This window comes from Oryctolagus cuniculus, chromosome 9 (genome assembly GCF_051225735.1).
Source record: "Oryctolagus cuniculus isolate XC-2025 breed Fujian yellow rabbit chromosome 9, ASM5122573v1, whole genome shotgun sequence".
Lineage (NCBI taxonomy): Eukaryota > Metazoa > Chordata > Mammalia > Lagomorpha > Leporidae > Oryctolagus > Oryctolagus cuniculus.
Window position 1 is genome coordinate 68,945,202 of NC_142875.1, and position 26,492 is coordinate 68,971,693.

Genomic DNA, 26,492 nt, shown 5'->3' on the forward strand with positions numbered 1-26,492 from the left:
AGCTTCTAAAGTCTTATTGAATTTGTATATGCTTTAGATTGTTTTTAAAGATTTATTTACATATTTGAAAGGCAGAGTTAGAGAAGAAGAGATAGAGATCTTCCATCCACTGATTCACTCCCCAAATGGACCAGGCCAAAGGCAGCAACCTGGAACTCCATTCAGGCTCCACTGGATAGCAGGGGCCCAAGCACTTGAACCATCTTCCATTACTTTCCCAGGCATATTGGCAGGGAGCTGGATCAAAAGTAGAGAAGCCAGGACAAGGACGCATGCCTATACGGGATGCCAGCATTACAGGCTATGGTTTAACCTACTGCACTGCAACACCAGCCTTTGCTTTAGATTTGTAATGGCTTCATTTTATTAAAACAATGAAGTAAACCTTCTGTATCTAATCTGTTAAAGAATATTATGGCAGTCGTTTGGCACAGCATTTAAAACTCTGCTAGGAGACCTACATTCCATATAGGAGTGCTTGAGTTTGAGTAATAGCTCTGCTCTTGATTCCCGCTTCCTCCTATGCACACCCTGGGAGGCAGCAAAAGAAGCTCAAGTACTTGTATACCTGCAACCTATGTGGGAGTTCTGGGTTGAGTTCTAGGAGCCTGGCTTCGACCTGGCCCAACCCCGGGCTATTGTAAGCATTTAGATAGTGAACCATCAGATGGAAGGTACCTCCCTGCCTCTCTATCATTCAAATAATAAGTAAATAAATACTTTTTTGAAATTGAGCTTTGAATATTATGAAACACTTGTTCTGCTGTCTATTGAAATGGTCTGATTCCTTTCTTGTTTCTTCTGTGGCCACAAACAGTGCTAGATGCTGTATTTTATTTATATATGGCCATCACTGTGGCATAGCCAGTAAAGCTGCCACCTGCAGTGTGAGAATCCCATATGGGCACCAGTTCAAGTCCAGGCTACTCCTTTTCCAATCTAGCTTCTCCTCCATGGCCTGGGAAAGCAGTAGAGGATGGCCCAGGTGTTTGGGCTCCTGCACCCACTTGGGAGACCCAGAAGCAGCTCCTAGCGTTGGATCGGCCCAGCTGCAGCTATAGCAGCCATCTGGGGAGTAAACCGGCAGATAGAAGACTTTTCTCTCTGTTTATCCCTCTCTCTGTAATTCTGTCTCTCAAATAAATAAAATCTTTAAATATATATGTGTGTGTGTGTGTGTATACATTTACACAGTTTGAAGATTTTTTAAAAATATCTCAAACTTAAAGAAAAAATGCACATATAGTACAAATAACTTTTCTTTTTGGCCAGAACCATTTTAAAGTAAACGATGTGTCATCTTTCCCTAATAATTTAGTATTTTTTTTCGGCAAGAACCTTCTTTCCCATAGCACACTATAGCCACTAAGATCAGGAAACTAACATCATTACATTGCTGCTGCCTAATCCTCAAGCAGCTTTCATGTGTTGTCCTAATTGCAGAAGAGTCTAGTCTAGGACTTGCACTTAGTTTTCATGTCTCAAGATTTTTTTTTAAGATTTATTTATTTATTTGAAAGAGTTATACAGAGAGAGAAGGAGAGGCAGAGCGAGAGAGAGAGGTCTTCCAACTTCTGGTTCACTCCCCAAATGGCTGCAACGGCCGGAGCTGCGCCGATCCGAAGCTAGCAGCCAGGAGCCTCTTCCAGGTCTCCCATGTGGGTGCAGGGGCCCAAGGACTTGGACCATCTTCTACTGCTTTCCCAGGGCATAGCAGAGAGCTGGATGGGAGGTGGAGCAGCCAGGACTCGAACTGGCGCCCGTCTGGGATGTGGGCATTACAAGCGGAGGCTTTACCCACTACGCCGCAGCATTGGCCCCTCTAATATACTATTAATGTTGATTTGCTGCTGTTAAGTTTATTGATATAACTTGCATGAAACAAGCTGTACTCTTTTTCAGTGTCGTTTTGAAGTTTTGAGACTCATCTGTACCTATGTATCCATTACCATGATCAAGATATGGAACATTTCCATTACTCCAGAAGGTTCCCTCAGCCTTCTGTGTAATCACTTCCTTTCTACCCTAAGTCCCTATTGACTGGCCTTTTCTGTTTGCAAATTTCCTATGAAAGAATCCCTATGGTATATACTCTTGTATCTGGCTTCCTTTGCTCCTTGCAGTAATTTTGAGATTCATCCCTGTTTTTGTATGTATCTGTATTTTGTTCCTTTCTATTTCTCCATAGTGTTCCATTGCATGAATAGATCAGTTTCTTTAGCCATTCATCTATTGTTTCCAATTTGGGGCTCTTAAGTCTGTAATGAACATCTATATATGAGTCCATATGCTTTTTTTTTTTTTAAGATTTTCTTTAATTATTTGAGAGGTAGAGTTACAGACGATGAGAGGGAGAGACAGAGAGAAAGGTCTTGCTTCTGCTGATTTGCTCCCTAAATGTCCACAACAGCTGGAGCTATGCCGATCTGAAGCCAGGAGCCCGGAGCTTCTTCCCGGTCTCCCACGCGACTGCAAGGGCCCAAGGACTTGGGCCATCTTCTACTGCTTTCCCAGGCCATAGCAGAGAGCTGGATCAGAAGTGGAACAGCCAGGACTCACACCGGTGCCCATATGGGATGCTGGCACTGCAGGCAGCAGCTTTACCCACTACACCACAGCGCTGGCCCTTAGGAATCCAAGTACTTGAGTCATCCCCCTGCTGCCTCCCAGGCACATTAGCAGGAAGCTGCATCAGAAGCAGAGGTGGAGCTGTATCCCAGGCACTCTGATGTTGGATGTGGACATCCCAAGCAGCAGGTTACCCCACTGCACCAGAGCACCTACCCTACTTTTTCCTATATTCTTGATATGAGTCATTTGTCATATATTTTGTGACTATTTTCTCACAAGGCCTTGCCTTTTAATTTTCTTTGCGGTGTCTTTCAGACAGCAAAAATACTTAATTCTGTTGAATTCTAACTCTTTTCTTCATGGTTTTCGCTTTTTATAAGATACCTTTAGCTATGTCAGTTTCACAAGAAATCTTATATTTTCCATGCCCCCTGTTGTTTAACCAGATATGTAATACTGATTTTCAGTTAGAAGTTAGGTTGGATTTTTTTTTTTTTTTTTAATCTAAGAGGCAGAGTTACAAACAGAAGGAGAGACGGAGAGTTCTTCCATCCACTGGTTCACTCCCCAAATGGCCACAATGGCTGGAACTGAGCCAAACTGCAGCCAGGAGCCTGGAGTATCTTCCAGGTCTCCCTTGCAGGTGCAGGTGCAGGAGCCCAAGCTCTTGGGCCATTGTCCACTGCTTTTCCAGGCCATCAGAAGAGAGCTGGATTGGAAGTGAAGCTGCTGGGCATGAACTGTCCCCCATATAGGATGCTGATGTGACAAATGGAGGCTTAGCCTACTATGCCACAACACCAGTGCTAGGTTGTATTCTTAGGGTTTCATGCAGCACCAAGAAACTTGAAGTGATCTACACCTAAGAGGGTAGCTGTGGTAAGTTCTGAGGGCATTTCATAGCTCCTAAGGGCAAGCACACAGGTGCCAGAAAGCCGTCAGGGATGTCCTCTCGAGCCCTCTCTTTTCTTTCTTTGCAGATTGGCTTGTCCTAACCACATTTCTGAGTCTGTTCTACACACCTGGGATAGGGAATCAGTTTCACAACTCAATGTCAGGGTCTGCCCAGGTCCAGTGAGCTGTAATTAGCGTATAAAACACATCTGGGAATTGGGGTCTCTCCCAAAGAAATGGGGTGGCTTCTGTGGTCTGCTCATACATCTGAAAAGGTTGTCACTGCTCCATCCTAATCCCGCTGCCATTCCTGCTGAGTATCTCAGGTACCATTTGCTGACTTGTTTTTAATAACTCTGGAATTTTTCCCTCTGATCTGCAGTTATATTCCTCAGCACTTGTGGAATGTGAGGATCATGATCCACATAATCATGGTAGAAATTTTGATGTGGAATCAGTAAAGAAAGAAATCCACAGAGGAAGGAAGTTGGTAAGTAGAAGTGATTTTATTAACTCACGTAGGATGACCATATTTTCAGGGAATGCATTCAAAAGAAAGTCTGAATGATGAAGCAGGGACAGAGAAACATCTGGGAGAGCTGGAAGAAGTGGAACCTGTTTTAGAAGCTTAGATTCAAGTGAACATTTAGTGTTGTAGAACATGATTCGTCAGTAAAGTTGGTAAGAGCTGCAGAGCGCCTACCTGTGAGTAGAAGAAAACCTCAACTCAAACTGGCTTTAACACAGAGCAGGCTTATTTCCTCCTCAGAGGGGAAGCTGGCCTCAAGTTTAGTTCAGTGTCTAAACGTGTCATCGGGGGTTTATGTTCTTCTTTGTGCTCCTGCCTCTGATATCGCCTGGTCCCCTCGTGGTGATAAGGTGGCTGCAGTCAGAATCTGGCGCTTCAGGCTTTCTGGTTCACAGTGTAAAAGGAAGTTCCTGTTTTTTATATAGTCACATCTGTCTTTTTCTTTGTGGATTCTGGGTTTTCTGCCTGCCTTTGATAGTATCCTCAGTGCCATGCTTTTTTCTTTCTCCTGCACCTCCTATTTTTTTTTTAAGTTTCTAAAATTCTGTTTATAGTATTCCTCCCCCCATATTTGTGGTATCACTTTCCATGACTGTAGTTACTCATTGTCAACGATGGCCTGAAAATATTAAATGGAAAATTCAGAAATAAGTAATTTAAGTCCTAAATAATTTTTATTATATTTTATTTTTGTAGTTATTCTATTTTATTATTGGTTAATGTTTGTCGCTCCCCCTCTTCGTGGAGGAACGACACAGGACCCTGCGCTGTTCTCTCGTCTGCTCGGCCCTCCCCGGGTTTGCTGCTGGTTCTTCCCGGGTTGGCTACTATCCCTTCCACCTCCGTGGAAGGGCAGTTCCCCCTGGCCACATTCCCCACTTCCGCAGGGGAGCGGCACACCGCCGGCCGGCTTTCTCGGGGGCTGCACGGGTTCCCTTAGATGTTCCCCATAGATGTTCCTGGTGCATGCCGTCTCTCTCCTCCTTTATAGTCCTCCTCCTTTATAGTCCTCCTCCGCCAATCCTAACTCGGCTGCCCACACGCCGAGTACGCTGCTCTCCAATCAGGAGCAAGTCCTACAGTTTATTGGTTGAACTGGAGGCAGCTGTGCGGAAGCTGTTTACTTCTCTCCCAGCGCCATATTGTGGGAGAGCAGATGCATAGAATAAGTCTTAATTCCAGTAACTCAGTCCAGTCCGGGCTGCTCCCCACAAATGTTAACTTCTTACTGTGCCTAATTTATAAATCGAACTTTACCATAAGTATGTATGTATTGGAAAAAATAAAGTATCAGTATATGTAGGGCTCTTTACTATCCAAGGTTTTAAACATCCACTGAAGGTCACAGAATATATTCACTGTGTACAATGGGACTGTTATTTGTAGTTAGAATTTTTCAAAGATTTATTTATTTACTTTGAAAGTAAGAATTAGAGATCTTCCATCTACTGGTTCACTCACCAGATGGCTACAATGGCCAGCACTGGGACTAGCCTGAACCAGGATCTTCATCTGGGTCTCCCACATGAGTGGGAGATGACTTGGGTCATCTTGTGCTACTTTTCTCAGGCCATTAGCAGGGAGCTAGATGGAAAGTGGAGCAGCGGGACATGAACTAGAGTGCCAAAGCTGGAGCTAGGCCATTCAGGAACCAGGAGCTTCATCCGGGTCTCCCACATGGCTGCAGGGGCCCAAACATTTGGGCCATCTTCCACTGCTTTCCCACACCATTAGCAGGGAGCTGGATCAGACGTGGACCAGCCAGGACTTGAATCGGCACCAATATGGGATGCCAGCACTGCAGACAGGCTTATCTGCCACAGTGCCAGTCCCAGTAGTATATCTTAAAATTAAAATTTGGTGTTGCAATGTCTCTAGCTTTTTTTTTATTGTTTAAGAATGCTTTAGCTATTCAGGGTCTCTTGTGTTTCCATATGAATTTTAGCTTTTTTTTTTTTTTGTCTAGATCTGAGAATAATGTCATTGTATTTTTATTGGGATCACATTGAATCTGTAAATTGCTTTCAGTATTATGGACATTTTGATGATATTAATTCTTCCAATCCACAAACATGGAAGATTTTTCCATGTTTTTTTTTTTTTTATGTCTTCTGTTTCTTTCTTTAATATTTTATAATTTTCATCATAGAGATCTTTCATCTCCTAGGTTAAATTTATTCCAAAGTATTTAAAATTTCTTGTGGATATTGTGAATGGGACTGATCTTACAAGTTCTTTCTCAGCCATGGCATTGTTACTGTATATGAAGACTGTTGAGTTTTGTGTGTTGATGTTATAACCTGCAACTTTGCCACACTCTCTTATGTGTTCCATTAGTCTCTTAGTGGCGTCGTTCAGCTCTGCTCTATATAGAATCATGTCATCTGCAGAGATCATTTGACTTTCTTCTTTCCAATTTGCATCCCTTTGATTTCTTTTTCTTGCCTAATGACTGGCTAAAACTTCTAAAACTATATTGAATAGCAGTGGTAAAAGTGTTCTACAATGAAAATTACAAAACATTAAGAAAAAGATAGAAGATGAGATACACAAAAAAATGGAAAAATCTTCCATGTTGGTGGATTGGGAGAATTAATATCATCAAAAGGTCCATACAACCTAACGCAATTTATAGATTCAGTGTAATCCCAGTAAAAGTACCAAGAACATTCTCTTCAGATTTAGAAAAAATGATCCTAAAACTCATATGGAAACACAAGAGACCAGACCATGAATAGCTAAAGCAATCTTAACAAAAAACGAAGTCAGAGGATCACAGTACCAAATTTCAAGACATACTACAGGGCCATTATAATCAAAACAGCATGGTACTGAAACAGAAATAGGCACATGAACCAGTGGAACAGAACAGAAACCCCAGAGATTAATTCATGCATCTACAACCAACTACTCTGATAAATGAGCTGAAATTACTCCCCGGAGAAAGGACGGTCTCTTCAACAAATGGGGTTGGGAAAATTGGATCTCGGCGTGCATAAATATAAAACAGACTCCTACATTACACCCCTTTACAAAAATCAGTTCACAGTGGATCAAGGATCTAGATCTAAGACCTGAAGCCATCAAATTACTAGAGGATAACATAGGGAAAACACTGCAAGTCATTGGCGCTGGCATATACTTCTTGGATAATACACCGAAGCACAGGCAATAAAAGCAAAGATCGATAAGTAGGAGTACATCAAGCTGAGAAGCTTCTGGGGGACTGACGTTATAGTGTGGTGGGCATCCCATATGGGCATCAGTTTGTGTCCTGACTGATCCTCTTCTCTTTTTTCTTTTTAAGATTTATTTATTTGAAAGGCAGAGTTACTGCAAGTCAGAAAGAGAGGGAGAGAGAGAAAGAGGTCTTCTATCCACTGGTTCACTTCCCAGATGGCTGCACTGGTTGGAGCTGGACCAGTCCAAAGCCAGGAGCTTCTTCCAGGTCTCCCTTGTGGGTGCAGGGGACCAAGGACTTGGGCCATCTCCCACTGCTTTCCCAGGCCACAGCAGAGAACTGGATCGGAAGTGGCACTAATAGCCTGGGAAAAGCAGCAGAAGATGGCCCAAGTGTTTGGGTCCCTGTCACCCATGTGGGAGATGTGGATGAGGCTCCTGGCTTCAACCTGGCCTAATGCTGGCCATTGCAGCCATTTGGAGAGTGAACCAGCAGATGGAAGACCTCTCTCTCTCTCAGTGTCTCTCTCTATCCCTCCCCATCTAGCTGTCTCTCCCTCTATCTGTGTAACTCTTTTGAAAATAAATCAAATAAATCTTTATAAATGAAGAAGCTTCTGCCCAGCAAATGAAGTGCTCAGCTAAGTATAGAGGCAACTGACAGAATGGGAGAAGATATTTGCAAACTATGCAACTGATAAAGAATTAATTTCCAGAATATATAAGGAGCTCAAGAATCTCAACAACTAAAAAAACAGTCCAGTTAGGAAATGGACAAAGGACACAAAGAAGCAGATTTCAGTGGATGAAACACAGGTGGCCAATAGACATGTAAAAACATGCTAGGATCACTAGCCATCTCGGAAATGCAAATAAAACTCAGGAAGTGGTTTCATCTTAATCCAGGTATAATAGCTGTCATCAAAAAAAAAAAATAGGCCAGCGCCGCGGCTCACTAGGCTAATCCTCCGCCTTGCGGCGCCAGCACACCGGGTTCTAGTCCCGGTCTGGGCGTCAGATTCTGTCCCGGTTGCCCCTCTTCCAGGCCAGCTCTCTGCTGTGGCCAGGGAGTGCAGTGGAGGATGGCCCAAGTGCTTGGGCCCTGCACCCCATGGGAGACCAGGAGAAGTACCTGGCTCCTGCCATCGGATCAGCGCGGTGCACCGACTGCAGCACGCCAGCCATGGCGGCCATTGGAGGGTGAACCAACGGCAAAGGAAGACCTTTCTCTCTGTCTCTCTCTCTCACTGTCCACTCTGCCTGTCAAAAAATAAATAAATAAATAAATCAAAAAATAACAACTGCTGGTGAGGATGTGGAGAAAAAGATAGCCTAATATACTGTTGGTTCAAATGTAAACTGGTAAAACCATTATGGAGGATAGTATGGAGATTCCTCAGAAATCTGAAAATAGATCTACCATATGACCCAGCCATCCAACTCCTGGGAATATACCCAAAGATAATGAAATCAGCATATGAAAGATTTACTTTATGCCCCATGTTTATAGCAGCTCAATTCATAATAGCTAAAATATGGAATCAACCCAGGTGTCTATCAACTGATGCCTGGATAAAGAAAAAATATATATACATGATGGAATACTACTCAGCCATAAAAATAATGAAATCCTATCTTTTGCAACAAAATTGATACAGCTGGAGACCGTTAAGACAAATATCACATGTATGGCCTCATTTGTGGTAGCTAATATATAGAGTAAAAAAATTAATATACGAGTAAAATTGTTGGGAGTCTTAAGCCTGAGGCTGGCCCCTGGCCAGCAGGGGACAGCACAGGCACTCCCCAACAGGGCAAATGGGAGAGGTAAGGTCGACAGGTGATGAACACACCACAAGCACCCGTGAGTTCTGTCGAAGCAGGAACCGCTTTATTGAAGAAGTATACAGGCTTATAAAGCTTACTTTAAGACATGTGCAGTAGGGGAGCCAATCAGCGAAAAGGTCATGCAGGCACGGGTGGACCACGCACAGGGGCACCTTAAGCAAAGTACAGGGATCACGCACTGTCCACGTGTCCAGAACTAAAGCAGACCTATCCAGTGAATATATTCTGCAACCTCCTGTGGATGTGTAAAACCTTGGATAGTAAAGAGACCTCTTTATCTTTCTCCCTCTCTTTCTGACTTGCAGTAACTCTGCCTTTCAAATAAATAAATAAATAAATCTTTAAAAGAAAAAAAGAAGTGGATCAGCCAGGACACAAACTGATACCCATATGGGATGCCTACCACACTATAACATCAGTCCTCCAGAAGCTGATCTGATCTCAAGTAGCTTAAACACAGCAGCCACAGACACGCCCCTCAAACATCCTCCAGGTGACATATTGTAATGGAGATTTTAGGCAATGCCCAACATGAAATTGGTATCTTGGATTTGATTTTTATCTATAGCCCTTGTTTGTATTCCTGCTGAACACTGATCTTTCTCCTTTTTATTTGTTGAACTGTTTATTCAGTGGAGCATTAAGCCTTTGAATATAAAGTAAATTAAAAATACATTATCGGGCCGGCGTCGCGGCTCACTAGGCTAATCCTCCACCTAGCGGCGCCAGCACACCAGGTTCTAGTCCCAGTCGGGGCGCCGGATTCTTTGCCGGTTGCCCCTCTTCCAGGCCAGCTCTCTGCTGTGGCCAGGGAGTACAATGGAGGATGGCCCAAGTGCTTGGGCCCTGCACCCCATGGGAGACCAGGAGAAGCACCTGGCTCCTGGCTTCAGATCAGCGCGGTGCGCCGGCCGCAGCGCGCCGGCCGTGGCAGCCATTGGAGGGTGAACCAACGGCAAAAAGAAGACCTTTCTCTCTGTCTCTCTCTCACTATCCACTCTGACTGTCAAAAAAAAAAAAAACATTATCACGGGGCGGGTGCTGTGGTGCATTGGGTTAATGTCCTGGCCTGAAGTGCTGGCATCCCATATGGGCATCGGTTCTAGTCCCGGCTGCTCCTCTTCCAATCCAGCTCTCTGCTATGGCCTGGGAAAGCAGTAGAAGATGGCCCAAGTCCTTGGGCTCCTGCACCCACATGGGAGACCCGGAAGAAGCTCCTGGCTTCGGATGGGTACAGCTCCAGCCATTGCGGCCAATTGGGGAGTGAACTATCGGATACAAGACCTCTCTCTCTCTCTGCCTCTCCTTCTCTCTCTGTGTAACTCTGACTTTCAAATAAATAAAATCTTAAAAAAAAAATACATTATCAGAAAAAATTTTAAAAAGAAAGGAAGACCTTTCTCTCTCTCTGTCTCTCTCTCTCACTGTCCACTCTGCCTGTCAAAAAAAAATAAAATAAAATAAAAAAAAATAAAAAAAAAAAAGGCCAGCTCTCTGCTATGGCCAGGGAGTGCAGTGGAGGATGGCCCAGGTGCTTGGGCCCTGCACCCCATGGGAGACCAGGAAAAGCACCTGGCTCCTGGCTCCTGCCAGGATCAGCGCGGTGCGCCGGCTGCAGTGGCGGCCATTGGAGGGTGAACCAGCGGCAAAGGAAGACCTTTCTCTCTCTCTGTCTCTCTCTCTCACTGTCCACTCTGCCTGTCAAAAAAAAAATAAATAAATAAATAAATAAATAAAAAAAAAAAAAAGAAAGGAAGAAGGGAGGGAGAGAAATATGATATTCTTGGGATTGTATCTATGAACTACTTGAAATCTGTTTTCTTTATATTAATAAAAAGTTAATAATTCTCTGTCTTCCTCTCTGTTGCTCTGCCTTTCAGATAAATATATCTTTAAATAAAAGCAAGACATCAAATAAACTGAATTAGGAAAAAGTGGTATTACTCAGATTTATTAAAATTATTTTTTGATATGCTGTATAGATTTCAAAGAAGTTTCCTTTCTCTCCTGTTCTCTTCTGTAACAGCGCCGCAGGCAGGGATCGCTCCCCCGGGGGAAGATGAGTAGTCACATAGCTCGTAGCAGCACAACCAGGGGCTGCTCTCGCATCAGGTCCAGTGTTCCTGATACCTTGCCTAGTCTGCCAGCTCTGCTTCTCAGAAATCTTGCAAAAAGAGGGAAAGAGATTGTGTTTTGAGATAAAAAGTGTTGGGCTTTTAATCAGCTCATTACAGAACAGTCCAAGTCAAGCATCCTAATTATCTGAGATTTTGCTGAAATATTAGATGAACGGGCGTGTGTAAGTTCCTAATGTTTATAGCTCAGGGTGGAATTTTACTAATAACATCCAGAATTATGAAACAGGTCTGCTGACTTAAATTATCTTTAATGATATCTTTCATTTTAAATGTTAACAAAGATTATGAAAACCAGTACTTAGTGACATCTCTTCTTCTGTAGAAATGTACGTTTTGTGGTAAACGAGGAGCCACCGTGGGATGTGATTTAAAATACTGTGCCAAGAATTACCACTTTTTCTGTGCCAAGATGGACAATGCCTTTCCACACAGTGATGAAGCTCAAGGAATTTATACGTATGTACTAAAATAATTTTAAAGTCACATCTAGGGGATTAGGATAAGGAATAGTTAGGCTAAGATAAAGGAGACGTTTAAAGCTAATTATATATAGATGGCTTCCGGAGGACAGCATGGTTCGGGTGATGCCCACTTGGGAACCTGACCTCACACCTTCTCTAAAAACCAGAAAGGGGAAATATTCAAAAACAAAAACAGAACCATTATGCATTATGCAAGGTTCTGCCTTTGTTTTTGAATCTCTCTTCATTTTTTCCTTCCTGGTAGGAAGCATTACTTGTTATGGAACCAGTCCAGATCTATTTGTTTCTGCAGACAAGATGAGGTTAGCACAGATACATAGGTCTATCCCTTTATTTTGTGTGTGGAATGAAGGTAACTACCCACCACCATTCTTTTTTTTTTTTTTTTTTTTTTTGACAGGCAGAGTGGACAGTGAGAGAGAGAGACAGAGAGAAAGGTCTTCCTTTGCCGCTGGTTCACCCTCCAATGGCCGCCGCGGCCAGCGCGCTGCAGCCGGCGCACTGCACTGATCCGATGGCAGGAGCCAGGAGCCAGGTGCTTTTCCTGGTCTCCCATGGGGTGCAGGGCCCAAGCACCTGGGCCATCCTCCACTGCACTCCCTGGCCACAGCAGAGGGCTGGCCTGAAAGAGGGGCAACCGGGACAGAATCCGGCGCCCCGACCGGGACTAGAACCCGGTGTGCCGGCGCCGCAAGGCGGAGGATTAGCCTAGTGAGCCGCAGCGCCGGCCAACCCACCACCATTCTGATAAATAGCTCTGGCACCACTCCTGTCTTGTCTAAATGCGATAAACTTTGCAGCACATACAGTAATTAATCATGAAGTACTTAAAAAAATACTGGTCAAATTGCCTTTGGTTTTTAATTTTTCTTCATTTCTTTCAATAATTATTTCATGTTCATTTAGACTCAGCAGGGCAGTTTTCAAATCCAGTGGAATTATATTTGCTTTAGGGAGAGGAGTTGTCTTTCTTTTGACAAAAGATTTCATTTCATTTCAGTTTAATCACTGTACAGTTTGACCAGAACTCAGTAAACCAAGCTCTTTTAAATGATTAAGATTATGATCCATTGATTTATCTCTTTTGGGGTATATATGCCATCTAAATTACAGCATATAAAGTTGAAGGAATGGCATGTCTTGGAAACAGAGTGAACCCTCCTTCATAGTTGTGTTTTGTTTTGTTTTGTTTTGTTTTGTTTTGTTTAACATGACAGGCAGAGTTAGAGAGAGAGACAGAGAGAAAGGTCTTCCCTCTGTTGATTCACCCCTCAAATGGCCGCCACGGCCGCCACGCAGCACTGATCCGAAGCCAGGAGCCAGGTGCTTCCTCCTGGTCTCCCATGTGGGTGCAGGGCCTAAGCACTTGGGCCATCCTCCACTGTACTCCCGGGCCACAGCAGAGAGCTGGACAGGAAGAGGGGCAACAGGAACAGAATCCAGCGCCCCAATTGGGCCTAGAACCCAGAGTGCCAGCGCCACAGGCGGAGGATTAGCCTCGTGAGCTGCAGCGCTGGCCTCCTTCATAGTTTTAAGATGGATAAAATAGAGAATGGTGGTCTGGAGTTGAAAAGGCAAACTGACTCTTCCCACTTCTTTGTTCATAGATTTGCTTGAGTGTTTTAAATTTTAGTGAAATGTACTTGAATTGTAGCATACTGAATATTAGAACAATGTTAGGAGACCATTTTTAAAATACAGTTTATTGCATAACTTGTTACATTCTTTTTAAGATTTTTATTTATTTGAGAGGTAGAATTACAGACAGAGAGAGGGAGAGACAGAAAGGTCTTCCATCCGCTGGTTCACTCCCCGAATGTCCGCAATAGCCAGGGCTGGGCCCATCTGAAGCCAGGAGCCAGAAGCCTCTTCCAGGCCTCCCACTTGGGCCATCTTCTGCTGCTTTCCCAGGCCACAGCAGGGAGTTTAATCAGAAGAGGAGTAGCCTGGACTAGAACTGGCACCCGTATGGGATGCCAGCGCCCCAGGTTGAGGATTAACCCACTACACCACAATGCTGGTCCCATAGTTTATTACCTTCTTACAATGATTTTAAAAATGATTTATTTTTAAATAATTTAATTTGAGAAGCAGAAATACAGAAAGAGAGAGAGATACGGCATGAGCTACCACCCACTGGTTCATTCCCCCAAACGCCTGTAATTGTCAGGGCTGGGCCAGGCTAACACCAGGATCCTGGAACTCAGTCTGTGTCTCCTACCAGGGTGACAGGGAGCCAACTACGGAACCTTATCTGCTACCTCCCAGGCTGTGATTGGCTGAAAGCTGGAGTCAGGAGCAGGGTCAGGACTTGAATCCAGGCACTCTAATATGGAATATGGACATCCCAAGTGGCAACTTCACTGCCAGGCCAAACATACAACCTAAAATGATGATTTAAAATTCATTTACAGGCTGAATATTTTTCCCTCCTATAGGCATATACCCCCAATTTTATCCAAGTGTTTCAGGTATTATTTTATAACACTAACTTATTTAATAATCTGTTACCTATGCCAGGAATAGATCTAAGTGATGTACAAATGTTAGCTCATTTAGTCCTCATACAGTCCAGTGGGTAGAGACTATTTTCCTCGTTTTACAGATGAGGAAACTGAGGCCCTGAACTGCTTCATAACTTGTCCCTAGGTCACACAGCTGATAAGTGGCAGAGCTGGGCCTCAAGGCTTCTGAATCCCATGTTCCTCTTCACCACGTCGCAAGGGTCAACTATCCTAAGACAAAATGGGCATGCCTACCATCATAGTTTGCAAAGTAATTTTAAATGTGATTTTGAACATGTTTCATGGGTATTTTGTTGCCTAGAACATTAGAAAGGACATGTATAAATATGTGAATTCTATACTGCACTTCTTTTTATATTTGATTTGCTAGGAAGCTCATAGGTGTTATATTCTGAGTTTCATGTGTATTATTTACCTTCCCAAAGAGCTCATCTTGCTATGACTTCTACAATGATCTTAATCACAAGATCAAACAAAAAGAAGCGAAGAATCTGTTATGTCTCAAAATTTAAAAAAAAAAATACACTGACTGTACATTAGAACTAATGCACAGGAACTCAGTGAAAGCCTTTTTTCTGTTTTATCAGGGAACAAGTGAACTCTTAGGCATTTTAAAGTTGGATTTAAACATTCAGAGTACATATCAGAAATGAACACCTTACTCAGTGCTATGAGCTACAAAGAGAAATGAGATACTGAACGTCAGAGAAGCATCTCCTGGTGGGGGACCAGAAAGCACAGGCAAGACTGGCGCGGGAGGGCTTTACAAATAGCAGGTTGGCCTGGAGTTCAGACGTGGTGGTGCTGTCATTCTTCTTTACACTTTCTATATGTTTGAAAAAGTTTTAAGTACTTGGCAAATGAAAGTGTTCAGAGATTCCAGGATCTGCAGAGGGAGATGAGTTTTGATTGGGAGTTGCTGGGAAGGCTGCCTCGAGGTGGGAATTGGTGTAAGCAGGAAAGAAATCAGACACTCCCCTAGTCGAGGATCAGCACCATAGGAAAGGAAGGGAAACGCAGCTGGGGGCTGAAGAGAAAGACCGGAAAGAACATGGGACCTGAGCAGCTCCTTGAAGTTTACTCATTTCACTTCTTCCTCAGAGCCTGCAGTGCCACTCGTCTATTCAGGGACGTCGGTCAGTGCGAGGCTCTTTGTAGGTCAGATGTACGACCTGAGGGAGGCAGCTGTTAACTTTGAAAACTGCTTTTCCCCCAAACTAATGTATGCTGTTGTTAGCTGGTTACTGACGCTGAGCAGATAGAAGTCTGTGTACCTTAGAAAACGTTGAATCTTTAGGTATCTTTCTGTAGTAAAATCCAGCTGTCCACTGTGTATGAGCTAGTATTGTTCAGAATATTTCATCAGTACTCACTCCTGCAGACAACACCACCTTCCTAAGGCTCGGAGGACGCGGAAGACCTCTGGTAGAGCTTCCCTGTGCACCTGACGTGGGGCAGTCAGTAACCACACGGTTTAAACAGCGTTTCTCTTTAAACATTTCGTGTGAAGTGGTCATGAGAAACAGGATAGGATCCTTTTAAATCACATGATATTTGGGAAGCATAAGTAAGAGTATTTAATGATTCTTTGAAATTGCATATTTTCAGAGTCTTCTGCAAGCAACATGCTTCTGAATCACGAACCATGGCGCAAAGTGGTAAGTTGCTAACATTTTGCTGCTGTGAGTTTTAAAGAAAGATGAATGATTGGTTTATTACCAAATTTTGAGTTAAAATTCTAAGTACCTATAAAATTAGCAATTTCTTTGTGCAATGTGTGATTTAATTGAATTTTGTTCTTCGTGAATAGACATAGTTTTCTCTGACGTGTTCTCTGGTATCTTTCATCATCACTGCGCTCAAAGAATCAAACTGAGACATTTCTAAAAAACGTTGACTTCTGTGAATGCTCCTGTTCTATCAGAGCCCTAGAATCTTCAGAAGATGAAATGAAATGAATCAAGTGTTGCACGTCCCCTGAATGAAAATTTCCAGAGGATGCCTGGTTAGCATCTCAGCTGTAGCTGAGGCAGACTGGATCCTGGCTAAAGGAGTTGTGGGATGCACACTCGTTCTGGAGCAGCACCGTGTAGTTCCAGAACAGCAGTGTCTCACAGCCCTGACTGCCTGCTCACTGAACTGCAGTCAGGGTGGGTTTGAGAAAGGCGGCTCTGTACTGGACCAGCTGCATTTCCTGATATAGACAACACTGTAAATGTCTCTACCCTCTTTTCTTACTCCATTTAGCCTTTTAATTCATCAGGAAATATTATGACAAAAGACTGTTCTCAATCAATGTTTATTGACAGGAAAATATGACAATAATATATATTTTTTTAAGATTTATTTATTTATTTGAAAGTCACAATTACACACAGAGAGGGGAGAGGCAGAGAGAGAGAGATCTTCCATCCGATGGTTCACTCCCCAATTGGCCACAACAGCTGAAGGTGCGCCATCCGAAGCCAGGAGCCAGGAGCTTCCTCTGGATTGTTTTTTTTTTTTTTTTTTTTTTTTAATTTATTAGCTGGTGCCGCGGCTCACTAGGCTACTCCTCCGCCTTGTGGTGCCGGCACACTGGGTTCTAGTCCCGGTCTGGGTGCCGGATTCTGTCCCGGTTGCCCCTCTTCCAGGCCAGCTCTCTGCTGTGGCCAGGGAGTGCAGTGGAGGATGGCCCAAGTGCTTGGGCCATTTTCCACTGCTATCCCAGGCCACAGCAGAGAGCTGGATCAGAAGAGGAGCAGCCAGGACTAGAACTGACACCCATATAGGATGCCGACACTTCAGGCCAGGGCTTTAACCCACTGTACCACAGTGCCGGCCCCTACAATAATATATCTTTTTTTTTTTTTTTTTTTTTGACAGGCAGAGTGGACAGTGAGAGAGAGAGACAGAGAGAAAGGTCTTCCTTTGCCATTGGTTCACCGCGGCAATGATGGCTGGTGCGCTGCGGCCAGCGCACTGCACTGAGCTGAAGGCAGGAGCCAGGTGCTTCTCCTGGTCTCCCATTGGGTGCAGGGCCCAAGCACTTGGACCATCCTCCACTGCATTCCCAGGCCACAGCAGAGAGCTGGCCTGGAAGAGGGGCAACCGGGACAGAATCCAGTGCCCCGACCAGGACTAGAACCCCGTGTGCCAGCGCCGCAAGGTGGAGGATTAGCCTATTGAGCCGCAGCGCCGGCCAATAATATATCTTTTAAAGTCCAGATTATAACACTGTCGTAAAATGAATCCTTTCCCCCTAGAGGAAACTGTTGCTGTTCCTTTTGAATTCTTCTAGAAGCAGTTTGTGTATGTAAACACACCTATTACTGTATGTTGTCTTTATAACCTCATACATCACAGAGTTCCTTGCACATCAACACAAGTGGAATCCTCCTGTTTTAAAGGCTGCATAATATCCCATTGTGTAACTGTAACAACAGTTATTTATTTATTTTTTGCTTTAAGATTTATTTTTTATTTGAAAGGCAGAGCTACAGAGAGGCAGAGGCAGGGCAAGGGAGCAGGGAGGGAATCTTCCATCCACTGATTCACTCCCCAGATGACCACAACACCTGGAGCTGAGCTGATCCGAAGCCAGGAGCCAGAAGCTTCCTCCAGATCCCCCACATGGGGGTGCAGGGGCCCAAGGACTTGGGCCGTCTTCCACTGCTTTCCCAGGCCATAGCAGAGAGCTGGATCAGAAGTGGAGCAGCCAGGTCTTGAACCGGCGCTCATATGGGATGCTGGTGCTGCAGATGGTGGCTTTATCTGCTATGCCACAGTGCTGGCCCTACAACAGTTCTTGTTCACCACTTGATGGACACTTAGGTTCTTTCCAGTTCTGTTAAATTTAACCTTCAGTTAACACTGTTCTTCATGTAGGTTTGTGCCTCACTGTAGGCATAAGGAAAATTTCCTCTGAGTAGAACTGCTTATTTGGATGATAGGAACAATGAATCTTTGGGTAACTCTTGGCCAGTTTCCCCCCCGAGAAGCTGTACAGCAGTACAGTCCCCCAGAGCTTTGGGAACATTGCCTAGCACGCATCTCCTTCCATTCAGTAGGTGGAAACCCCTCTCTTCTGTACATATATTCCTGTATCTTTTCACAAATTAGATTTTTTTTCCTGTGACCTAGTTTGTTCATTATTCTGTTCAGTGAGCCCTATCCCCTGAAGATCCCCAGCTCCTCACCCCTTTTTCTACCTATTTACCTTTCTCCTATTGACGTATAAAGATCTCTTTCTGCATTAAAAATTGACTGTTGTATCTGCTGAAAACATTTAGTATAAGTTTACCATACCTTTTGACTTTGTAATAACTTTTGACATATAAGAGTTTTGTATTTTATGTCATCAAACAGTAATATCACCCATTCGAATTTTTTAATGTTTATGTTTTTAACTGATTGTGCAGGAATGAAAATGAAGAAAGGAAGAAAGAGACGTCTCTCAGCAGACACTCATGTGCCGGTGATTTTTTAAATTATTTTTTCCCCAGAAACCTTTTATTTAAGGAATATAAACTTCATGCGTTTCATAAATACAACTTCAGAAACAGTGATTCTTCCCTCTATGCCCACCCCCCCACTTTTTCCTCATTCCTCTCCTATTCACATTCTTTCTTTTTACTATTTTTTTAAAGATTTTATTTATTTGAGAGGTAGAGTTAGAGAGAGAGAGAGAGAGAAAGGTCTTCCTTCCATTAGTTCACCCCCCAAATGGCTGCAGTGACTAGAGCTGCGCCGATCCGAAGCCAGGAGCCAGGCACTTCCTCCTGGTCTCCCATGCGGGTGCAGGGCCCAAGTACCTGGGCCATTCTCCACTGCCCTCCCGGGCCACAGCAGAGAGCTGGACTGGAAGAGGAGCAACAAGGACTAGAACCAGTACCCATATGGGAAGCCGGCGCCACAGGCAGAGGATTAACCTAGTGTGCCATGGCGCCGGCCCCTAAGATCTATTTTCAATTAACTTTATACACATACAATTAACTCTATGTTAAGAGTTCAACAAGTAGTATGAAAAAAATAAAAACTGTTCCTCAGCATTCGAGACAGGGCTGTTCAAAGTCATTGTATCTTGGAGTGTTGATTTCACTTCTATAGATTACCTTTTAGGTGCTGTATTAGTTGTCACAGGTCAGGGAGAACATATGGTATTTGTCCTTTTGAGACTAGCTTATTTCACTAAGTATGACATTTTTCAGTTTCATCCATTTAGTTGCAAATTACTAAATTTTCCTTTGTTCTTTTTTTACCATTGTTGTAGTTCCATGGTGTATACATCCTATAATTTCTTTATCCAATCTTCAGTTTACAGGCATTTGAGTTGGTTCCATATCTTAGCTATTGTGAATTGAGCTGCTATAAACATGGGGGTATAAATAACTCTTACATATGCTGATTTAATTTCCCTTAGATAAATTCCCAGGAGTGGGATGGCTGGGTCATATACTAGGTCTGTATTCAGATTTCTGAGGTATCTCCATACTGTCTTCCACATTGGCTGTACCAGTTTACATTCACACCAACAGTGGATAGGGTACCTCTTTCCCCATCTCCTCACCAGCATTTGTTGTTTGTTGATTTCTGTATGAAAGCCATTCTCACTGGGATGAAGTGAAACCTCATTGTGGTTTTGATTTGCATTTCCCTGACAGCTAGTGATCCTCAGCATTATTTCAAGTGTCTACAGGCCATTTGGATTTCCTCTTTTGAAAAATGTGAATGTCCTTTGCCCATTTCTTAACTGGGTTGTTTTGTTGTTAAGTTTCTTGATCTCTATATATTCTAGTTATTAATCCTTTATCAGTTGCATAGTTTGCAAATAATTTCTCTCATTGTCAGTTGCCTCTTCACTTTGCTGAGTGTTTCTTTGGCAGTGCAGAAGCTTCTCAATTTGACATAATCCCATTTGTCAATTTTGGCTTTTCTTGCCTGTGTCTCTGGGGTTTTTTTCAAGAACTCTTTGCCAATGTCTTTCCTATTTCAATGTCTTATAGGGTTTCCCCAATGCACTCTAATAATTTGATGGTATCGGGTTGTAAATTTAGGGCTTTAATCCACTAGGAGTGGGTTTTTCCGTAAGGTGTAAGGTAAGGGTCTTGCTTCATACTTATGCATGCGGAGATCCACTTTTCCGCATCATTTGTTGAAGAGACTGTCCTTCCTCAAGGCATTGATTTAAGCTCCTTTGTCAAAGATAAGTTGGTTGTAGATGCATGGATTGATTTCTGGCATTGCTATTCTGTTCCAACTGTCCATCCATCTGTTTTTGTACCAGTACAAGGCTGTTTTGATTATGACTGCCTTGTAATATGCCTTGCAATCTGGTATTGTGATGCATCTGGATTGTTTTTTCTTTTTAATTTATTGGCCGGCACCGCGGCTCACTAGGCTAATCCTCCGCCTTGCAGCGCTGGCACACCAGGTTCTAGTCCCGGTCGGGGCGCCAGATTCTGTCCCGGTGGCCCCTCTTCCAGGCCAGCTATTTTCTGTGGCCAGGGAGTGCAGTGGAGGATGGCCCAAGTACTTGGGCCCTGCACCCCATGGGAGACCAGGAGAAGTACCTGGCTCCTGCCATCAGATCAGCGCGGTGCGCCAGCCGCAGCGGCCATTGGAGGGTGAACCAACGGCAAAGGAAGACCTTTCTCTCTGTCTCTCTGTCCACTCTGCCTGTCAAAAAAAAATTTATTTATTTGAAATTCAGAGTTAGAAAGAGAGAGATGGCCGGCGCCGCGGCTCACTAGGCTAATCCTCCGCCTAGCGGCGCCGGCACACCGGGTTCTAGTCCCGGTCGGGGCGCCGGATTCTGTCCTGGTTGCCCCTCTTCCAGGCCAGCCCTCTGCTGTGGCCAGGGAGTGCAGTGGAGGATGGCCCAGGTGCTTGGGCCCTTCACCCCATGGGAGACCAGGAAAAGCACCTGGCTCCTGGCTCCTGCCATCGGACCAGCGCGGTGCGCCGGCCGCAGCGCGCCGGCCGCGGCGGCCATTGGAGGGTGAACCAACGGCAAAAGGAAGACCTTTCTCTCTGTCTCTCTCTCTCACTGTCCACTCTGCCTGTCAAAAAAAAAAAATAAATAAAAATAAAAAAATAAAAAAAAAAAGAAAGAGAGAGATGTCTTCCATCTGCTGCTTCACTCCTCAAATGGCAACAGTGGCCAGAGCTGGGGCAATCTGAAGCCAGGAGCCAGGATTTTCTTCTGGGTCTCACAGGCAGCTGTAGGGGCCCAAAGACTTGGGCCATCTTCTTGTGTGTGTGTGTTTTTAAGATGTATTTATTTATTTGGAAGTCACGGTTACAGAGAGAGAGGGATAAGCAGAGAAAGATCTTCCATCTGTTGGTTCACTCCCTAAATGGTTGCAACAGCCAGGCCTGGGCTAGGCCATAGCCAGGAGCCTGGAGCTTCATCCAGGTCTCCCATATACATGCAGGGGTCTAAGAACTTGGGTCCTCAGCTGCTTTCCCAGGCCATTAGCAGAGATCTGGATCAGAAATGGATCAGCCAGGACTTGAACCAGCACCCATATGGGATGCCGGCACTGCAGGCCGCAGCTCTACCTGCTATACCACAGCATCGGCCCCTTGGCTTGGTTTTTGTTGTATGAGATTGCTTTAGCTATTCGTGGTATCATTCATTGCCATATGAATTTCAGCATAATTTTTTTATAAGTCTGAGAAAAATGTCCTTGGTATTTTGATTGTTATCACCTTCAATCTGTAAATTGCTTTCAATAATAGACATTTTGATGATACTGATTCGTCTGATCCATGAACATGGAAGATTTTTCCATTTTTTTGTGTCTTCTTCTACTTCCTTAATGTTTTGTAATTCTCATCATAGAGACCTTTGACATCCTTGGTTAAATTTATTCCAAGGTGTTTGATTATTTTGGTTGCTATTGTGAATAGGCTTGATCTTCATTCTAGGCCATGGCATTTGGCCATGGTGTTGACTGTGTATACAAAGGCTATTGATTTTTGTGTGTTGATTTTATATTCTGCCAATTTACCAAACACTTCTATGAGTTCCAATAGTCTCTTGGATCCTATATATACAGAATCATGTCATCTGCAAATAGGGATAGTTTGACTTCCTCCATCCCAATTTGTACCCCTTTTCTTTCATTTTCTAGCCTAATGCCTTTGGCTAAAACTTTCAGGACTATGAGAAGCAGTGGTGAGGGCATCCTTGCCTGGTTCCAGTTTTTCCCCATTCAATAGGACACTGGCCATGGGTTTGACATAAATTGCCTTCTATACCCAATTTGCTTAAGGTTTTCATCATGAAAAAAATGTTGTATTTTATCAAATGCTTTCACTGCATCTATTGATAATCAGACGGCTTTTTTTTTTCAGCATTTGTTAATGTGGTGTATCACATTGATTGATTTGCGAATGTTAAACCATCCCTGCATACCAGGGATATATCCCTCTTGGTCTGGGTGAATGATCTCTCTGATGTGTTGTTGGATTTGATTGGGTAGAATTTTGTTGAGGATTTTTGTGTCTATGTTCATCAGGCAAATTGGTCTGCAGTTCTATTTCTCTGTTGTATCTTTCTCAGATTCGAGGTGAAGTTGGCTTCATAGAAAAAATTTGGAATAATTCCCTCCCTTTCAATTGTTTTGAATTACTTGAGAAGAATTGGATTTACTTCTTCTTTAAATGTCTGGTGGAATTCAGCAGTGAAGCCATCCAGTCCTGTGCTTTTCTTTGTTGGGAGAGTCTTTATTACTGATTCAATTTCTGTCTCAGTTATGGGTCTGTTTAGGTTTTCTGTGTCTTTATGGCTCAGTTAAGTAGGTTGTGTGTGTCCAGGAATCTGGCTGTTTCTTCTAGGTTTCCTGGTTTATTGGCATACACTTCTTTTTTTTTTTTTAAGATTTATTTTATTTATTATTTAAAAGAGTTACACAGAGAGAGGAGAGGCAGAGAGAGAGAGGTCTTCCATCCACTGGTCCACTTCCCATGGACTGCAACGGCCAGAACTGCGCCAATCCGAAGCCAGGAGCCAGGAGCTTCTTCCAGGTCTCCCATTCAGGTGTAGGGGCCCAAGCACTTGGACCATCTTCTACTGCTTTCCCAGGCAATAGCAGAGAGCTGGATAGGAAGAGGAGCAGCCGAGTCTTGAACCAGCACCCATATGTGATGCTGGCGCTTCAGGCCAGGGCATCAACCCACGATGCCACAGCGCCGGCCCCGGCATACACTTCTTTGTAGTAATTTCTGATTTTTTAAAATTATTTTGGTGGTGCATGTTGTTACATTTCCTTTTTTATCTCTAATATTATTGATTTGGATCTTCTCCCTATTTTTTTGGTTGGTTGTGCCAGTGGTGTGTCAATTTTATGTTTTCAAAAACCAGCTTGTTTTGATGTTTTGAATTTTTTTGGTTTCAATTTTGTTTATTCCCTAATTTTAATTTCTTTCTCCTACTAGATTTGGGTTTGATTTGCTGTTGTTTTTATAGGTCCTTGAGATGCACTGATAGCTCATTTATTTGGTAACTTTCTAGTTTCTTGATTGTAGGCTCCAATTGCTATAAACTTTTAACATTGCTTTTGCTGAATTGCATGTTTTGAAGTGTTGTATTTTGTCTTCATTTGCTTCCACAAATTTTGATTTCTCTTTTGATTTCTTCAATAACCCACTGTTCACCCAGGAGCATATTGTTCAGTCTCCATGTGTTTCCATTTGTTCTAGAGGTTCTTGATTTGCTGATTTCCAGCTTCATTCCATTGTGGTCAGGAAAGATGGATGGTATGATTTTGATTCTTTTGAATTTGCTGAGACTTGCTTTATGGCCTAGTACGTGGTCAATCCTAGAGAAATCTCATGCGCTGCTGGGAAGAATGTATTCTGCAACTCTAGGATGAAAAGTACTGTAGATACCTGTTAAATCCATTTGGTCTTTAGTGTCGATTAAATCTGCCGTTTCCTTGCTGATTTTCTGTCTGGTTGATCTGTCCATTGCTGAAAGTGGAGTATTGAAGTCCTCTATTACTATTGTATTAGAGTCTAAGTCTCTCTTTAAATCCCTTAACATTCCTTTAAAATAGCGAGGTGCCCTATAATTAGCTGCATATATAATAGTTGCATCTTCCTGTTTAATTGATCTCTTAATCATTGCAAGTAGAGCAACCTGAACTTGAACCAGCGCCCATATGGATGCTGGCACCATGTGGCATCTTTACCCACTATGCCACAGCGCCAGCCCCCATCCTCATTCTTTTTCCTTCTTATTTTCTTAGTCTGACAGGGATATTTCAAAAGACCTTTCTTCAAGCAGAGAACGAACACCTGAACTTGATCTAGTCTGTTGTTGAGGCTTTCACTTGTGCTTATTTGATATATTGTGTTCATTTCTAAGATTTCTGTTTGGTTCTTTCCAAGATCTCTCTGCTGAGTTATGCATTCACATCTTGCAATTATTTCGAGATTTTATTTATCTGTATTGTACCTCTGATGGGCATTCTTTTGAAGTATCTATCAGGTGTTTCAGAAGACTGTTCTATTGTATTCCTTCTGGGAGTATGGAACTGCCTGGCTTTGTCGTACTTCCCTGTCCCTAAGCTGATATTGAACCTCTGGCTGATTAGTCGTCACTTGTGAAGCGTGGCTTTCATGGCTTGAAGTTTTTTCTTGAAGGTGCATCTTCAAGTAACAGTTGGGGTGGCTGGGTTGGCTTTCGTGCCAGTTGGACACTCACCTTCACTCTTCCTGTATCTTCCTCACCAAAATCGATAGCAGTGGCAGCAGGAGTTCCTCTCAGATTCAGCACGGTTGTGTGGGTCCCGGAGTCACTGCAGTGCAAGTCCCGCGTCTGGGGTAGACATGTGCAGCCTCCCTACAACACCAGGGCAGGCGTGGGCATGGAGCTGCAGCAGAGCCAGCCTCCGTCTGAGCTGGCCATGCAGAGCTGGGGCACAGCCCTCTGCAGTAACTAGTGCTGGTGTTGGTGGGGATACCTCCACGTCTGCAGGGCTCTGGGCTAAGGTAGTGCAGTTACTCACTGTTGGCGCTCGTTGGTTTTGTGAGGCTGCATTCCTTTTTCCTGGTGATACTGTCCCCTAGGGCAGAATGGATTCTGCCGGTGACTGGTAGGATGGTGTGTCACTGCTGCAGCCCGTGCTCTGAGGGCTGAGGAGATGAGAGACACGTCTCTGAAGCCAACCGACCACACGTGGTCCTGGAGGTTCCCTTGCTGGCCTCCAAGCCCGTGATGACTGGGGCCCTCCCCGAGAGCTGGCGTCTGGCAAGGCCCTCCTGTTTATCTTTCCCCCCGCAGTGGGGACGCCCCTCAGCCATGGAGCTCAAGCTGGGGTTTCTGGTGCACTCTGTTCCTCTCTGTATGCCTCCATCCGAAGTAGCTGTGTCCGGAGGCGGTTCTTCTGTCTTCTTTGCCAAGTTCTTGTGTTTCCCCTTGGGAACTCACCCCAAAATGCAGTTAGCAGGTTTTATTTTGGTTCTCCTCTGTGAGGGTGATATGAATGCAGGGCCTCTCTGTACAGCCAACTGGGAGAATCCCCATGTACCGGTAATTTGACTTAAATTTCTTCATACAGAGTCTTAATGAAACCATCCTGAACTTCCTGCGAAATATCCTTTCCAGGCCATTTGTGGACAGACGCATTCAGAGAACATCTGCCTAGATGCAGCCGAGACTTCTCCTGGGGAGGAGTCCCATCCTTGGGAGCTCTGAGATAGGTCCCAGGTGATAGAACCGTAACAAGATTCGTGTAGAGCAGCTGGACATTCTGAACCCATGACTGTCAGCAGGTGGCATTCCTATAAAGCACATTCTGGTGTAAGTTAGCGACAGCATCTGACCCCACAGGGTGTCTCGGGTCTTAAAACGTGTGGCAGGTGCAGGCAGGCCTCTTGAAGCCACATACTCCTCAGCTACATGACCCATACCTGACCCAGTTTCTAACTCTTAACCTAGAAAACTTTATAATTATGTATAAAACATCAAACTCTTTAGGGGACATAAAACAGTATTTACCTAAGCTAATAATACGAGTCAGTAGCTGCTGCTTCCTGCCGTTGGCACCGGAGCTGCTTCTCGGACCCTTCGTGCTTGCGAATAGGTCGGTATCTGCGGCTGCAGCCGAGCGCGGAGTGCGACGTTCACTGTAGGCCCGTCGTTCACTTACACGTGGCAGAGACGGGCTTTCATCTCATGTGACAGCCCATGCCGTCGTCAGTGCGGTCCATGGAAAGTAACCTGGACTTCCTTTCCTTCCAGCCACCTGGAACAGTGATGTTCCCTAGACTCGCGAGACAAGGAGAAGAAGAGTCCGGCAGACACCCAGGTTTGCTATCGCAGCGACTCTAACAG

The 26,492-nt window shown here is 44.0% G+C and overlaps 1 protein-coding gene across 5 annotated transcripts in view; it reads left to right on the plus strand.

Moving 5' to 3' along the window:
* Positions 1-26,492, plus strand: part of PHF11 (PHD finger protein 11) — a 48,712-nt gene that overhangs the window by 16,568 nt on the left and 5,652 nt on the right. For 3 of the 5 annotated variants that reach the window (NM_001389492.1, XM_017350277.4, XM_008273847.5), the window contains 5 exon segments: positions 3,848-3,955; positions 11,483-11,616; positions 15,776-15,825; positions 18,568-18,623; positions 26,400-26,466. In NM_001389492.1, coding sequence (NP_001376421.1) covers positions 3,848-3,955; positions 11,483-11,616; positions 15,776-15,825; positions 18,568-18,623; positions 26,400-26,466 — 415 coding nt within the window. 5 annotated transcript variants of the gene reach the window in all.